Raw genomic sequence first — 16,091 nt, forward strand, 5'->3', positions numbered from 1 at the left:
GTAAATAATTGTGTACAGAGCGGCTGTCTAGTCCATTTCAGAGGATAGTCAATGATAAACCACACTGCTTTGGGTACGAACAGGACAAACAAGGTTAGGATGACCGATTTCCAACTCTAAAAGGACAGCATGAAGAAGAAAGATTCTTTTTTTCAATGATAATCAACTGTGGTTTCATGGTCACCGTAATGGACACTAGTCTAATATTCGAGAGGATGTTCCTGGGAAAACGTCTAATTAAGTTTCATGGGTGGAACTGAGAAAGAAGAAAGGGCTCATCACTTTATCGGGATTGTATTGTAGGCTCCCCAATAGTCAGCAGTAAATTGAGAATCAAACTTGTAAGGAGGTCTCAGATGTCTGTAAGAATAACAAGATTGTAATGGTAGAGGGTTTTATCTTTCCAAACATAGACTGGGACTGGCACGATGTTTAGGGCTTGGATGGACAGGGATTTATTGAGTGTGTACAAGAAAATTTTCTTAATCAACTGGCGAATGTACCTACTAGAGAAGAAGCAAAACTTGACCTTCCCTTGGGAAATAAGACAGGGCAAGTCACTGAGGGAGCACTTTGGGGCCAGCGATCATAATTCTATTTGTTTTATACTAGTTATGGAAAAGGCAAGGCCTGATTTAAAAGTTAAAGTTCTCAATTGGAGTAAGGTCAATTTTGATGGTTTTAACTTTCAAAAGTTGATTGTGATTGACTATTCGCAGGTAAAGGGATGGTGGAAAGTGGAAGGCCTTCAAAAATGAGATAGCAAGAATTCAGAGTCAGTACATTGCTGTTAGTGTGAAGGGCAAAGCTGGTAGGTGTAGGAAATGCTGGATGACTAGAGAAATTGAAGCTCTGCTCAAGAAAAAGGAGGCGGCATATGTCAGAAATAAACAGCTGGGATCAAGTGAATCCCAGAGGAGTATAACGTCAGTAGGAATATACTTAAGAGGAAAATCAGGAGGGCGAAAAGGGGACATGAGATAACTTTCACAAATAGAGTTAAGGAGAATTCAAAGAGAATCTACAAATACAATAAGGGCAAAACAGTAACTAGGAAGAGAATAGGGCCCTTTAAAGATCAACACAGCTGTCCATGTGCGGAACCATGGGAAATGGCTGAGATACTAAACGAGTATTTTGTGCCAGTATCTACTGTGGAGAAGATCATGGAAGGTAAAGAACTTGGGGAAAAATTAGTGATATCACGAAATGCGCCCATATTGCAGACAAGGTGCTGGAGGTCTGAAAATACATCGCGGTGGATAAATTCTCAGGACCTGATTGGTGCTTGCCAGAACTTTGTAGGAATTTAGGGAAGAGATTGCTGGGCCCCTTGTTCAGATATTTGTATCATCAATAGCCACGAGTTAGGTGCCGGAAGATTAGAGGTGGTGGTGGAGGGGTGTTTTTCGGATTGGAGTTTTGTGACTAATGGTATGCCGCAAGGATCTGTGCTGGGTCTGCTGCTTTTTGTCATTTATATAAATGATTTGGATGTGAACATACGAAGTATAATTAGTAAATTTGCAGATGGCACCAAAATTGAAGAGAAGAATGCTATGTCAGAGTAAATGGTACCTTGGTCAGATGGGCCAGTGGATCGAGAAGTAGTGGATAGAGTTTAATTTAGACAAATGTGAAGTGTTACGTTTTGGTAGGGCAAATCAGGGTGGGACCTACAGTTAATTGTAGGGTCTGGGGGAGCGTTGCCAAACAAAGAGGCCTTGGGATGCAAGAGCACAGTTCCTTGAAAGTGGAGTTGCAGGTAGACAGGATGGTGAGGGAGGTGTTTGGTACGCTTGCCTTCATTGGTCAGTGCACTGACTATAGGAGTTGGGAGATGATGTTGCGGCTGTACAGGACATTGGTGATGCCACTTTTAGAATACTGCGTTCAATTCTGATGTCCCTGCTGTAGGAAGGATTTATTCAGAAAAGATTTACAAGGATGTTGCTGGGATTGGAGGGTTTGAGCTGTATGGAAAGGCTGAATGGGCTGGGGCTTTTCTTCCCTGGAGCATCAGAGGCTGAGGGTGACGTTATAGAGGTTTATAAAATTATGAGGGGCATGGATAGGGTGAATAGTCAAGGTCTTTTTCCCAGGGTAGGGGCATACGTTTAAGGTGAGAAAGTGAAGATTTAAGAGAGACCTGGGGACCACACTGTCACACAGAGGGTGGTGTGTGTAGGGAATGAGCTTGTCAGAGGAAGTGGTGGAGGCTGCTACAAACATAACGTTCAAAAGAATCACAATGGGTACAGGATAGGAAGGGTTTAGAGGGATATGGGCCAAACGCTGGCAAATGGGAATAGATTAATTTAGGATATCTGGCCGACATGGATGATTTGGACCCTAGGGTCTGTTTCTGAGCTGTATCACTCTATGACGGTATTTAAATCCCAACAGTTGCCACAATGATAATCATTCCTTCAAAGCTCCCTTATTGAGGTTGTTGTCTTGCTCACCGAGCTGGCTGGTTATAGTTCATACATTTCGTCACCAGGTTAGGTAACATCATCAGTACAGCATCCGACGAAGTGACATTGTTCTACTCCACTTAGTATTTATATGATCTGGTCTGTTGAGGTGTTTTGTGTCATTGCCAGTTCTTTCTCGTAAAAGTCTGTACATAGGGTCTAATTCCACATGTTTATTGATTGCATTATGGGTTGCGAATCAGGCCTCTAGAAATTCCCGTGCGTGTCTATGGCTGGCTTGAGCTAGGATGGCCACAGGAATTCCTAGATGCCGGTTCTCCACCCGTAATGTAATCAATAAACATGTGGAATTAGACTCCATATACAAACTCTTGTAAAAGAGAACCAGAAATGACACAAAACACCTCAACAGACCAGATCATATAAATACTAAGCGGAGTAGAATAATGTCACTTCATCGGAGGCCGCACTATGATGTTACCTAGCCTGATGACGAAACATCTGATCTATAACCAGCAGGCTCAGCGAGCAAGTCAACAACCTCACCCACAACCCAAGATACAAATCTTTGCAAGCATCTTAAGCTCCTGTAATGGCATACAGTTGATCTCAGCCAATTAATTCTCGACTGCCAGATCTTCCTTCATCCATGGGCAGAAATGCGTTGACGCAGATAAGTCTTCTAAACACACGTCATGGGCTTTTAAAACCCAACCCCCTATACTTTCATTCATTTCAGTCTATATTAGGATAATTCAAGCCCCACATTATAACTACACTACAGTGTTTGCATCCCACTTGGAATAATCTGATTCCCATCTTATGCAGTAGAATATACTATAGGGCACAGAAGCACAAGTAGGCCACAGGGGCCATGAGTCCACTCTGCCAATGAGATCATAGTTGATCTGATAATCCTCAACTCCACTTTTCTGCCTTTTCCCCATAACAGTTGATTCCCTTACTGATTAAAAATGTTTCTCAGTTTAGAGAAGAAATTCCTCATCTTCTCTGTCTTAAATAAGCAAACTTTATAGTGAGATTATGCCCTCTGGTGAAAGATTCTCAACAAAGGGAAACAATGTTTCTGTTTCTATGCTGTCAAATCCCACAATAATCTTGTATGTTTCAATAAGATCTCCTCGACTACTTCTAAACTTCAATGAGTACAGGCCCAATTTCAATATCACTTTATACGGAAATTCCTCCATATCCAGGATTGGGCTAGTGTACCTTCTCTGGACTGTCTCCAATGTCAGTATATCATTCTTCACACGAGGGAACCAAAACTATTCACGGTATTCTAGACGTGAACTGAACAGTGGCTTACACAGATTCAGCAAGGCATTCCTATTTTCATATTTAATTCTAGTTGCCCCCTCCCTATTACCCACTAAACTTGGATATTAACTTTTTGTGCCTTATGCACAAATCCTACAGTGCTGCAGCATTCTGTAGCCTTTCCTCATTCAAATAATATTCAGCTCCTCCATTCCTCCTGCCAAATGCATAATTTCATATGTTCCCACATTTATATTCTATCCGCTAAGTTTTTGCCACTCACTTAACGTCTACATCCCTCTACAGGCTCTTCATGTCACTACTCACCATTGCCACTCAACCTGTTTTTGGATCATCTGCAAATGTGGCTATAGCACATTGACTTCCCTCATCCATCCCATTAACATTATAAATAGTTGTAGGCACAGCAATGACCCCTGATGCACTCCAGCAGTTACAGACTACCATCATGAAATTGCAGCTTTCTTTCCTAACTTGTTGATTTGTATTAGTTTGCCAATCCTCATCCATGCTAATATACTACCCCCAACAGCATGGGTTTTTTATCTCATTACGCAGCATTATGTGGGGTAACATCAAATACCTTTTGTAAATCCAAATATATTGCAGGTACTGGCTCCCCTTTATCTGCCCTGCTTGATGCCTCATCAAAGATTTCTAATAAATCTGAAGGGCATGATTCCCCATCATGAAGCCATGCTGTTTCTGCTCAATTGTATTATGAACTTCGAAATGCTCAGCTATCACATCTTTAAATAGATTCTAATACTTTCCCAACAACAGGCATGAAGCTAACTAGCTTATAGTTACCTGACTTTTTAAAAAAATCTCCCTTCCTACTATGCATGAGCATGTGAACACAGATCAAGAACAGGCTACTCAGCCTGCTACACTATTCAATATGATCATGGCTGATCTGTTTTTAAACCTCGACTCTACATTTCAACATATTCTCAATAATCTTTCATCTCCTTGGTAATCAAGAACCTATCTACCTCTGACTTAAAAATATCTAAGGATCTACATCCACAGCCTCTTGAGACAGTGTATTCCAGGATAAACCTGAGAGAGAATAAAAGTTTTCTCAACTATGTCTTAAATGGGCACTCTCTTATTTTTTAAACTACATCCCCTAGTTCTAGATTCTGCTACAAGAGGAAACATCTTTTCAATACATACCCAGTCAAGTCCCCTCAAGATCTTATGTTTCAATTAAGTCGGTCAGTCACAGCCATACAGCATGGAAACAGAACCTTCGGTCCAACCAGTCCACGTCAACCATAATGCCAAATTAAACCAGTCCCACCTACTTGTGCTTTGCCCATTTCCCTCCAAACATTTCTTATTCATGTATTTATCAAGATGAATTTTAAACATTGTAACTGTACCTGCGTCTATTACTTCCTCTAGAAGTTCTTTCCGTACGTAAACCACTCTGTGTAAAGAAGTTGCCACTCATGTCTTCTTTAAATCTTTCTCCTCTCACCTTAAAAATATGCCCCCTAATCTTGAAAACCCCCATCCTGGAGAAAAGCCATCTGCCTTTCACCTTATGTAGACCACTCATGACTTTATGAATTTTGTCAGGTCACCCTTAATCGTCTGTGATTGATTGATTCATTCATTCATTGCCACGGGTACTGAAATACAGTGAAAAGCTTTGTTTACAAGAGGCACAGGCAGATCTTAGTAACCAAAGGATAAAGAAGGCTTAAACAGAGGCATACAGGTTACAGTGCACAGGGCGCATGCTAGACAAGATCAACATTAGCAAGGTCAGCATTATTTGAAGCTAGACAGTCCAATCATCATCAGTATAACAACAGCCGGGAAGAAGCTGTTCCTGAACCTGCTCATGCGTGTGGTCAGCTTTCTGTATCGTCTGCCTAACAGAAGATGTTGTAGGAGATCATTACCGTGATGTGATGGGTCTTTGATGATGTTGATCACCTTTCTGCTGCAGACAGCCATGTAAATAGAGTCCATGAATAGAAGGTTAGCTTCCGTGACGGTCTGGGCTGTGCACTCCACCATCTGTGGTTTCTTACAGCCCTGGGCTGAGCAGTTGCCATAGCAGGCCGTTATGCACCCGAACAGTATGCTTTCAATGGTGAATTTGAAGAATTTGGTGAGGGGCCTTATAGACATGCCAAATTTCCTGAGCTGTCTGAGGAAGGAGAGGTTTTGTTGTGCTTTATTGACTGTCACATCTACATGGGAAATCCAGGACAGGTTGTCAGTTATTCTCACTCTGAGGAACTTGATGCTCTTCACCTTCTCAACCTCAGTTCCGCTGATATAGATGGGGGCGTGTTCTCCTCCCTTCCTCTGAAGTCAATGATCAATTCTTTCGTTTTGCCACCATTGAGAGACAGATTATTTTCATTGCACCACGTCACCAAGCCCTCCATTTCCTTTTTGTAGTTTAATTCACTATTGCTAGATATCCATCCCACTACGGTGGTTTCGTCAGTGAATTTGTAGATGCTGTTCATTCAGAATTTGGCAACGTGGTCATAGATGTAAAGGGAGTACAGTAGGGCTCCCAGGATGTATTCTTGGGGGACTCCAGTATTGAGTGTTATTGTGGAGGAGGTGCAGTTACCAATCCTCACTGATTACAGCCTGTGGGTCAGAAAGCTGAGGATCCAGATGCAGACGGCAGAGCCGAGACCAAGGTCACAGAATTTTGAGATCAGTCATCAGGGATAATGAAGGAGGACCTGTAGTCAATGAGCAGGAGTCTTACATAGGTGGCTTTGATGTCCAGATGTTTCAGGGAATGAGTGCAGGGCTAGTGATATGGCAGCCTCTGTGGACCTGTTATGCCAGTTGGCAAGCTACAGGAGATCAAGACAGGCTGGGAGACCAGAGTTGATGTGGGCCATGACCAGTCCCTTGGTTGTTCTAGTGAAAAGAAGTCCCAGCTATCCAGTCTCTCCTTATAATTCAAATCCTCCATTCCCGATACCATTCTAGTAAATCTCTTCTAAGCCTTAGCCAGCCCTAGCAGGGCAGCACGGTGGCTCAGTGGTTAGCACTGCAGCCTCACAGCGCCAGAGACCTGGGTTCGATTCCAGCCTCGGGTGACTGTCTGTGTGGAGTTTGCACGTTCTCCCTGTGTCTGCGTGGGTTTTCTCCAGGTGCTCCGGTTTCCTCCCACAGTCCAAAGATGTGCAGGCTAGATGGATTGGCCATGCTAAATTGCCCATAGTGTTCAGGGGTGTGTGGGTTACAGGGGGAATGGGTCTGGGTGGGATGCTTCAAGGGGCGGTGTGGACTTGTTGGGCCGAAGGGCCTGTTTCCACACTGTAGGAAATCTAATCTAATAAAACCCTTCCTATAAGAAGTCAACCAGAAGTGCACACAGTACTCCAGAAAAAACCTCACCAAAACTCAAACAACTTCAACATGAAATCCCAACTCCTATACTCAAAGGTCTGAGCAATGAAGGCAAGCATGATAAATACCTTCTTAGCCACTCTGTCTACCTGTGGCACTAATTTCAAAGAATTATGTAGTTGAACCCCTAGGTCTCTCTGTTCTACAACAACACTCAGGGCCCTACCATTAGCTGTATAAGTTCTGCCCTGTTTGTTTTACCTAAATGCAATATCTCACATTTATCCAAATTACGCTCCATCAATGTATTGACCCAATTGATCAAGGTCCCTTCATAATCTTAGATAACCTTCTTGACTGTCCACTATACCAATCTTGGGGTCATTCAGAAACTTACTAAGCATGCCTTCTATATTCTCATCTAAATTATTTATATAAATGATTAACAAAAAGTGGACCCAGCTCTGATCCCTGTGGAACACTGCTGGTCACAGGCCTCCAGGCTGAAAAACAATCCTCCACCACCACTCTCTGACTCCTGCCGTTAAGCAAATTTTGTATCCAATCGGCTAGCTCAACCTGAATAGATTCATAGAATCACTACAGTGTGGAAGACCATCATTTGGCCCATCGAATCCACGCTGCCCCTCTGAACAGCATCTTACTCAGACCCACCTCTCCTACGCTATCTCTGTAACCCTGCATTTCCCATAGCTAATCCACTGACCTGCACTTCCCTCGTCCCTATGGGTAATTTATGGCCAATCCACCTAACCAACACATCTTTGGACTGTGGGAGGACACTGGAGCACCTAATAGAAACCAATGCAAACACAGGGAGAATGTGCAAACTCCACACAGACAGTCGCCCGAGGGTGGAACTGAACCCAGGTTCCTGGCGCAGTGAGGAAGCAGTGCTAACCACTGACCCACCATGCCATCCTAGAGGCACAGACTATTCTCTAAATGGGAAAAGTCTTTGGAAATCTGAAGCACAAAGGGGCCTTGGGAGTCTTAGTTCAGGTTTTTCTTGAGATTACCGTGCAGGTTCAGCTGGCAGTTAGGAAGGCAAATGCAAAGTAAGCATTCATTTTAAGGGGCGAATAAAAGAGCAGTGACGTACAGCTAAGGCTCTGGTCAGACCATGTTTGGAATATTGTGAGCAGTTCTGGGCCCCATATCTAAAGAACAATGTGTTAGCATTAGAGACGGTTCAGAGGTGGTTTGCAAGAATGATCCCTGGGATGAAGGGCTTGCCTGATGAGGAGTGGCTGAGGGCTCTGGGTATGTACTTGATGGAGGTTAGAAGGTTTTGTGGGCAGCACCTTGTTTTTCAACTGAGCTACTAACTTCAAAATCTTTCAGCAGAATGTCTTTTCCAGTCTTACCACTATCATTAGTACTAACAAAGAATGACAACAGGATCCCTCCTATCTTACTCTAAGTTTTTTTTCTCCAACCCCTAGGTGACGTCCTTAACCCTTAAGTTAGGCAGGAAGCACAACCTTCAGGATTCCCATTCACAGCTGCAGAGAACTATATACATCTCCCGAATGGTATTGTCCCCTACCACGAGTGCTTGTGCTTTGTACTTTGCAGATGGTGGACAGCCAGGAGGTGAGTTACTTGATGCAGCATTCCTATCTTCTGACCTGTTCTTGCAGTCACAGCACTTCTATGACTTGTCCAGTTGAGTTTCCTGACAAAGGTAACTCCCAGGATGTTGATAGCGTCACTTTTCAGCTCGAAGCTGGATACTGCCCAGGTCTTGCTGCAGTTGAGCATGGACTGCTGCAATTTCTGAGGAACCATGAATGATATTGAACATTGCACCATCAGCAAACTTGTCAACTTCTGACCTTAAGATGAGAGAAAGATCATTGTCAAAGCAGCTGAAGAATGTTGGGCCGAGGATACCACACTGAGGAGCTTCTGCAGAATTCCTGCAGCTGATCTCCAACAACCACAAGCATTTTCCTTTGTACTAGGTACAACCAGCAGAGAGCTTTCTCCTTGATTTCCATTGACTCCAATTTTACTCGGGTTCCTTAATGACACAAACTGCCAAGTGCGGCCTGATATATGCCAAGATGGCAGCAGCAGAGTCCAGGGCTTGAACGCTTCAGTACGCCTTTCTTTTTTTCCTCTTTCTTTTACTTTTGCTTTTTTTCCCCCTTTTTTGGCAGCCTCTTCCCTTCGCAGAGTGTCATCAGTGGCGGGAGTGCTCACCAGTGACAGGTTTCTTCCTTGAAATGGCGGTCCCAGGAGGTAGCAGCAGTGTAAGCCAAAAAGCAGAACCAACTGCTTTGGCATGATTGGTCCAGCATCGGGTTTGAGCCCAGTTTGGGACATGGTAGGCTCAGTGACAGCCACATTGCTGAAATCAGCCCAGCATGGACTCATGGCTGCAACAATATCATTGGAGGCAAGATAACGCCAAAGAATGTCATGGCTGAGTCCGGGTAGCTGATGGCAAAGGCGGTGGCGCTTTGGCTACAGCAGTGTGTAGAGATTCAGGGTATCTGTGCGCTTACAGACCGAGGGATGGACTTTGTGACACAGTTTTTCTGGCAGTGAGGACACATGATAGAGTCAGGGAAGTCATCTGGGCATTTCCTTTTGGCTGTTTCTTTTATTTCCACTTCTGTTTTTAATCCCATCTTGTGTACACTAAGATGACGCCACAGAACGGCACCTTTGTATACTCAATACAGTGTGGAGCTGGAGGAACACAGCAGGTCAGGCAGCATCAGAGGAGCAGGAGACTCGACGTTTCAGGCCTAGACCTTTCATCCGCCTAGTCTTGAAGGAGGGCCCAGGCCCGAAACATCGACTCTCCTGCTCCTCTGATGCTGCCTGACTTGCTGTGTTCCTCCAGCCCCACACTGTATCGAATCCGACTCTAGCAGCTGCAGCTCTTGCTGTCTCCGATTTGACTTTTCACTGTGCTCCTGTACCCGAGTATATGTGAACATAAAATCTAAATTTGATGTCAAAAGCAGTCATTCTCACCTCACCTCTGGAATTCAGCTCTTTTGTCCTTGTTTGAGCCAAGGCTGTACTGAAGTCAGAAGCTAAGTATCCCTTGTGGAACCCAAACTGGGTATCACTGGGCAGGTTATTGCTGAGCAGGTGCTGCTTCATAGCAGTATTGATCATACCTTCCATCATTTTACTGATGATTTCGAGTAGACTGACATGGAGTATATGGCTAGGTCGGACATGTCTTCTTTTCATGCATATAGGTCGTACTTGGGTAATTTTCCACAATGTCGAGTGGATGCCAGCAATGTAGCTGTAATGGAACAGTTTAGCCAGGGAAATGGCAAGTTCTGGAGGACAGGTCTTCAGTACTATTGCTAGAATGTAATGTTGCCTGTGATATCCAGTGCCTCCAATCATTGCTTGATATCACGCAGAGTGAATCAAACTAGCCGAAGACAACATTTGTGATGTTGGAAACGTCCAGAGAAGGCCGAGATAGATCATCCCCTCAGCACTTCTGCCCGTAGATTGTCACAAATTCCTCAGCCTTATCTTTTGCACTGATGTACTAGATCACAATAGATGGGGATCTTTACAGAGTCTTCTCCCCCAGTGAGTTGTCGCCACCTTTCACAACTAGATGTGGCAGGACTGCAGATCTTAGATGTGATCACTTGATTGTGGAATTGCTTCGGTTTATCTATTGCTTGTTGCTTACGTTGTTTGGCATACAAGTAGTTCTGTATCATAGCTTCATCAAGTTGACACCTAATTTTAAAAAAATATCTGGCTAAATTTGTTTGTTTTCTTCTCTGGGTGTCATTTTTTTTTAAAGAGTTCTTCTTGCTCTTGCAATTTCAAGTACCTTTCCATTTTCCTTATGGCCTGTATATGGAATCTTCAGCATACATCTTAGAATCTACATTTCAAAAAACCTTATTTCCTTCCGCAGATCATTACTTATCGTCCATTGTGTAGGTGTACAGGAAAGTGGCTAGTAAACAGTATTTCGTGATACTTACTCTCATTAAAAATACGGGTTTTCTTGTTGTTGGTTATCTCAAAATTATTTCCAACTTCTGCATTGACTTTGCCATCATGTCCGAAGTGCGGTCAGAAGTCACATGACACCAGGTAAGTCACTTCACCTGACAAAGAAACAACGTTCCAAAAGCTTGTGATTTCAAATAAATCTGTTGACTATAACCCAGTGTTGTGTGACTTCTGACCTTGTCCGCTCCAGTCCAAGAGCGGCACCTCCACGTGGGTCCTAAATAGGTAAACCTATCTCCTTGTTCTAGTGTGACAGTATCCACTTCAATCTTCGTTCTAGCTCCTTCTAACACATTTCTTCTTTGTGCTATCATTTTTACCTTTTTGTTGTTTATAGTCAATCCATATTTTAAACTATTTAACAGAAGATACAAGGGATCAGTTTAAAGTTCCTGATTGACCTCTAAGAGAGTACTGATGATTAAGGTTGAGGGAAAGATTTTTGATCTGGTTGACATACAAGTTTATGCTCTGAATGAAGATCACTGAGAGCAGGGAATGGAGGCATTTTATGGTGATATCCCTAAGTGTCATGATCAATGAACTACTTGCTAATTGTGACTTAAACATTTAAATTCGTAAAGGCACACCAGGATAGCATGTGCATTACAGTATTAAATCAAAAAATGAGAGAATGATACAATTTTGTCAAAAGATCTAATGGTGGCAAAGACATTCTTTAAGCAACGAGAAAGACTATACATTTCAAGAGCTCCAGATGGAGCATTTAAAAATCAATAAATTATGTGATTGTGAAATAACATTTTAGAAACAGTATAAAGAACACTCATGAGAATCTGGTGTAGATATTAATTCTGATCATTGTCAGCTTACAGCAAAAATTAAACGCAAGTGAAAAAATCAAAAATAAGAAACTGATATGTAGCTATTTAGATGTTAACAAACTGAAGGGTGAAAACAGATGCATTCATTCTTTAAATAAAGGCACAAATCTTAATGTTTCAGGATGAAGGATGCAAACAGACAGAATTCATAGAACAAAAAATATAAAGCAAATGGAAAAACACAAAAAACGGTAAAGGAAATATTAACAAAAAAGTAAAGTAAGGACAAGGAATGGGTGACAGATGAGAGGCCAACAATGATGATAGATAATAGAAAACAAACAAATCTGACTTGATTACACTGAAATGAACAAAGAATGCACACAAGTAGCTACTGTAGGTCTACTGGGATGTTATGACATCTTGAAAAAGATCATAAAAACAATAGTGAAGCTGGATGAATACGGCAGGCCAAGCAGCTGTGTTCATCCAGCTTCACACCTTGTTATCTCAGATTCTCCAGCATCAACAGTTCCTACTATCTCTGTAAAAACAAGAGTTATGTCCCAGAAGGTGAAGCATTTCATAGAAATATAAAAAAGGATAAGGCGAGATAGTGACTGCATAAAATACAAAGATGATAAAATACTACTTGAAAGGGTTACAATAACAAAATAATGACACAATGTATAAGTGAATTGTGGATATTGTATGATGCACAAAACTAAGCGAGTCCTCAAGACAGAAGCAAATGATGGACCAAACATTACGACATCAGTGCTAACAAATGCTTTGTCCTTGATGAGTACAAGAAAAGTTCTAGGAATAGATGAAGCCAGGGCCAGAAGAGGAGGTGACAGTCTAATGGCATTATCACGAAACTATTAATCAAGGGCCCCAGTTAATGTTCTAGGAACAAGGGTTCAAATCCCACCACAACAGATGGTAGAATTTGAATTCAATAAATATCTGGAATTAGGAATCTAATGATGATCATGAAACCATTGTCGATTGTTGGAAAAACCCATCTGGTTCACTAATGTCCTTTAGCGAAGGAAGCTGACATACAAATAATTCCAGACGCACAGCAAAGCAGCTGACACTGAACTGACCTCTGGGCAACTAGGGATTGGTAATTAACGCTGGCCTGCCTCATGAAACCCACATGTTGTGAACGAAAAAAATGCTAAAAGCCTTTGGCGAAACAGAATTATAAATGATAACAGAAATTTGTGATCAAAAATATACAAAGGGTGCATTCCAAATGTCTTCAGACATTCATTACTCATTACGTTACATTAGAAATCTAAATCAATGGATTGCAAACTTTTTAGAATGATAATCTTAATGAGTCACCTTTTAAAGTAATTTAGAAAATCATAATAGAAAGTATTTATGATACGTTTGAAGTAGTAATTGATGAAACAGAGTCTGGATTTAGAATTGGAGAAGGAATAACGGAAGGGCATTTATCCAAATAATAAACTTTGATAAATATTTCAGAACGAACAAGACACATTTCAAATGAAGAGAAGGGTACTACATATCATGTTATTATTACCAAAAATTACTCAGGTTAAACTCCACATCAGTCAATTGCTGCTGTCTCTCTCACACACACACACAGGAGACAGCAGCTCATGGAACTCAACCGTTGCAACGTTTTATTTTAAAGCCGCAATTGCAATTTCGGTTTTCATTAGAGAAAGCCATTGCAAAAATTAACTCCATCAGTTGAAGGTTTGACCACTGATTGAGTTGAGTCAGAACCTACACTCTATTTGCAGCTGGATGCCAAGTCAACGTGCGCATGTTCAAACACACATTACCCGTACGGCAGCAACACACTATGAAATTGGAAGATTTAGAATCCAAAAGAGTGGAAACGATATCACTGCTGCCATGGAATTTGTCATTTATCTCGCTAGGGTTCTCTGATGTGTTTTTCCACTCTCTAGATGTTTCTTGCATCATAAGCGCTCTTATACGGGAATCCCTGGTTAGACTGTACAGTGATGTACAGTCAGAAAATTCATCTCCAGTGCAACGCTACATGATGCAAGAAAGAAACTATCATCCTTAATCCTCACAAGGGCAAACCAGACCAAGGACAGCAGCATAGCTATCAGTTTGATCCCACAGTGCGATTCAATTCTAATTCATCTGTGACTTTCTTCTTTCCAGCCAGAATGGACTAAATAACCCTCCTTCACTCGCCCCACATTTCCCTTCCTCATTCTCCTCTCTCTCCCTTCCACCTTACACTGTAATCTGACTCCTCTCTTTCCTCCTCCTCTTTGCCTAGCTCCATCTCCCTCTCCCCTCCTCACTCAGTCTCACCATCTCCCTCCCCCATGCCCCCATTCACTCCATCTCTTTCTTCCCTCTTCCTCACAACCTGTCTCCCTCTCCTCTCCATCTCTATCTCCCCTGCTAGCTCACTGTCTCCTTCACCCTCTCTGTCTCACTATCCCCCTCACCCACTATTTCTCTCTTTTAGTTCAAACTCTGTCTTACCTCAGCAGCCTTCCTGTGATGATCATCATTCTCCAGAATCTTCACATCTACTCCAAGACAACGCAGGTACCGACCCAGCCCCTGCAACATGTTGTCACAGACAACATTGAATTCGGAGGGTGATAAAGGAGGGAAGGATGATGCCTTTAATGAGTTTGGCTGTGGGATCTGAGCACACTGTGAAAAGAAAGAGGAACAAACTATGGCTTGGATGAAGCTCACAATATCAGAGAGACACATTAATCTTCAGAAAGGGTGCATTTACTAAAATTTACCTCGACTTTGACACCTGTCATAACATGCTCCTTGAACTCACAGAGCCCTGGTTCCGACACAGCAACAGCAACCAGTTATTTCAATTTCGGTGACATGGCCAGCAGCGACACACCATCTCAGAAATATGCACCAATTTCCCTCCACATCATGCCCCTGCTGAATCCGCTTACCATTTCTCCACAGAACCCTGCACCCTTTCGGCCTCACCATTCCTGGGCTTACAAAATCGTTGCAGTCAGCTCTGACACAGAACTCTTTAGAACATCTTATTGAATTCAGTCATTCCATTCATCAGTGCTCCCATTGCCTCTGGTGACACTCAAATCTTCTAAATTGCTGATGAGTTGTATAAGCACGTGCTACTACTCACCTGAAAGGGTAAGGTCGGACTACTCTTGTTTTTCTTTTCTTTCATTCCCCTTGTCTTCTTCTCCATTTTGAACATCAAAAATTCTTCAAAGCTGCAGTTCAAGCCAAAGCGTTGTGGGTCCCGATGTAGGGCATCATATACATCCAGCAGGCAGTAGGCATCAGATGCTGCAGAATGCACAACAATATTTATTTCTGTTTTGACAGTGATTTCTTCTCACTTCAAGAGAAGGTACAGTTTCCACATACACTGACTCTCACTGGGGTACAGTTCCACGCACTGACTTCACAGTAGGATACAGACCCACACACTGACACACACTGTGATGCAGGTGGACGGGCACTGGCTTTACCTGGGGTACACTTGAACACACACTGATCCTTAGATGCATATACACTGACTCTCACAGGGATAGAGTTCCATATGCACTCTCTCTCCTTGGACTACAGTTGCATACACACTGACTCTCACTGGGGTACAATCCCACCCACAGCCGACTCTCAATGGAGTACAATCCACACACACTGACTCACACCGGGTTACGGTCTCACACAAACTGAGTCTCACTGGGTTACAGTTCCACCTATGCTGACTTTTACCGGGTACAGTTCCACACACAAAGACTCTCACCAGGGTACAGGTCCGCATGCATTGAGCTCACACACAGGGGTCTAGGCTATAGGAAATGGAAGAAAATAAAGCTTGGCAGCAAACCTGTGAACACTAAGGCCTCAAAAACAAAATATGGAGTCAGATTTGGATTTATGATCTTGACAGTCAGAGGGATGTGACACATTGAGCCAGAGCTACTAACACTGAGACTGAACCCTGACAGACTGCCTGGACTTGTGTTGACCATTCCCAAGTTCTAACTGTTCTAACATGTTTCTCATGTCAGAACATTATAACTGAGATCTGAGACGTGAAGAAGTACAAGAGGTTTGACGGCACAAACTCCAACTGCCAGTGTGAGCATTTTGCATAAGGTCTGGGTAACAGTGGTACAGTGAGCTTACCAGGAGC

At 42.7% G+C, this 16,091-nt stretch overlaps 1 protein-coding gene across 3 annotated transcripts in view; it reads right to left on the reverse strand.

Annotated features, from left to right (window-relative positions):
- The window catches only part of exd3 (exonuclease 3'-5' domain containing 3), a 644,822-nt gene that overhangs the window by 224,471 nt on the left and 404,260 nt on the right, over nt 1–16,091 (reverse strand). For all 3 annotated transcript variants that reach the window (XM_059638357.1, XM_059638356.1, XM_048558801.2), the window contains 2 exons: nt 15,069–15,235; nt 14,423–14,599 (listed from right to left, as the gene is read on the reverse strand). In XM_059638357.1, coding sequence (XP_059494340.1) covers nt 14,423–14,599; nt 15,069–15,235 — 344 coding nt within the window. The remainder of the gene's footprint in view (nt 1–14,422; nt 14,600–15,068; nt 15,236–16,091) is intronic.

This window comes from Stegostoma tigrinum, chromosome 29, assembly GCF_030684315.1.
Source record: "Stegostoma tigrinum isolate sSteTig4 chromosome 29, sSteTig4.hap1, whole genome shotgun sequence".
NCBI classification, from domain to species: Eukaryota; Metazoa; Chordata; class Chondrichthyes; order Orectolobiformes; family Stegostomatidae; genus Stegostoma; species Stegostoma tigrinum.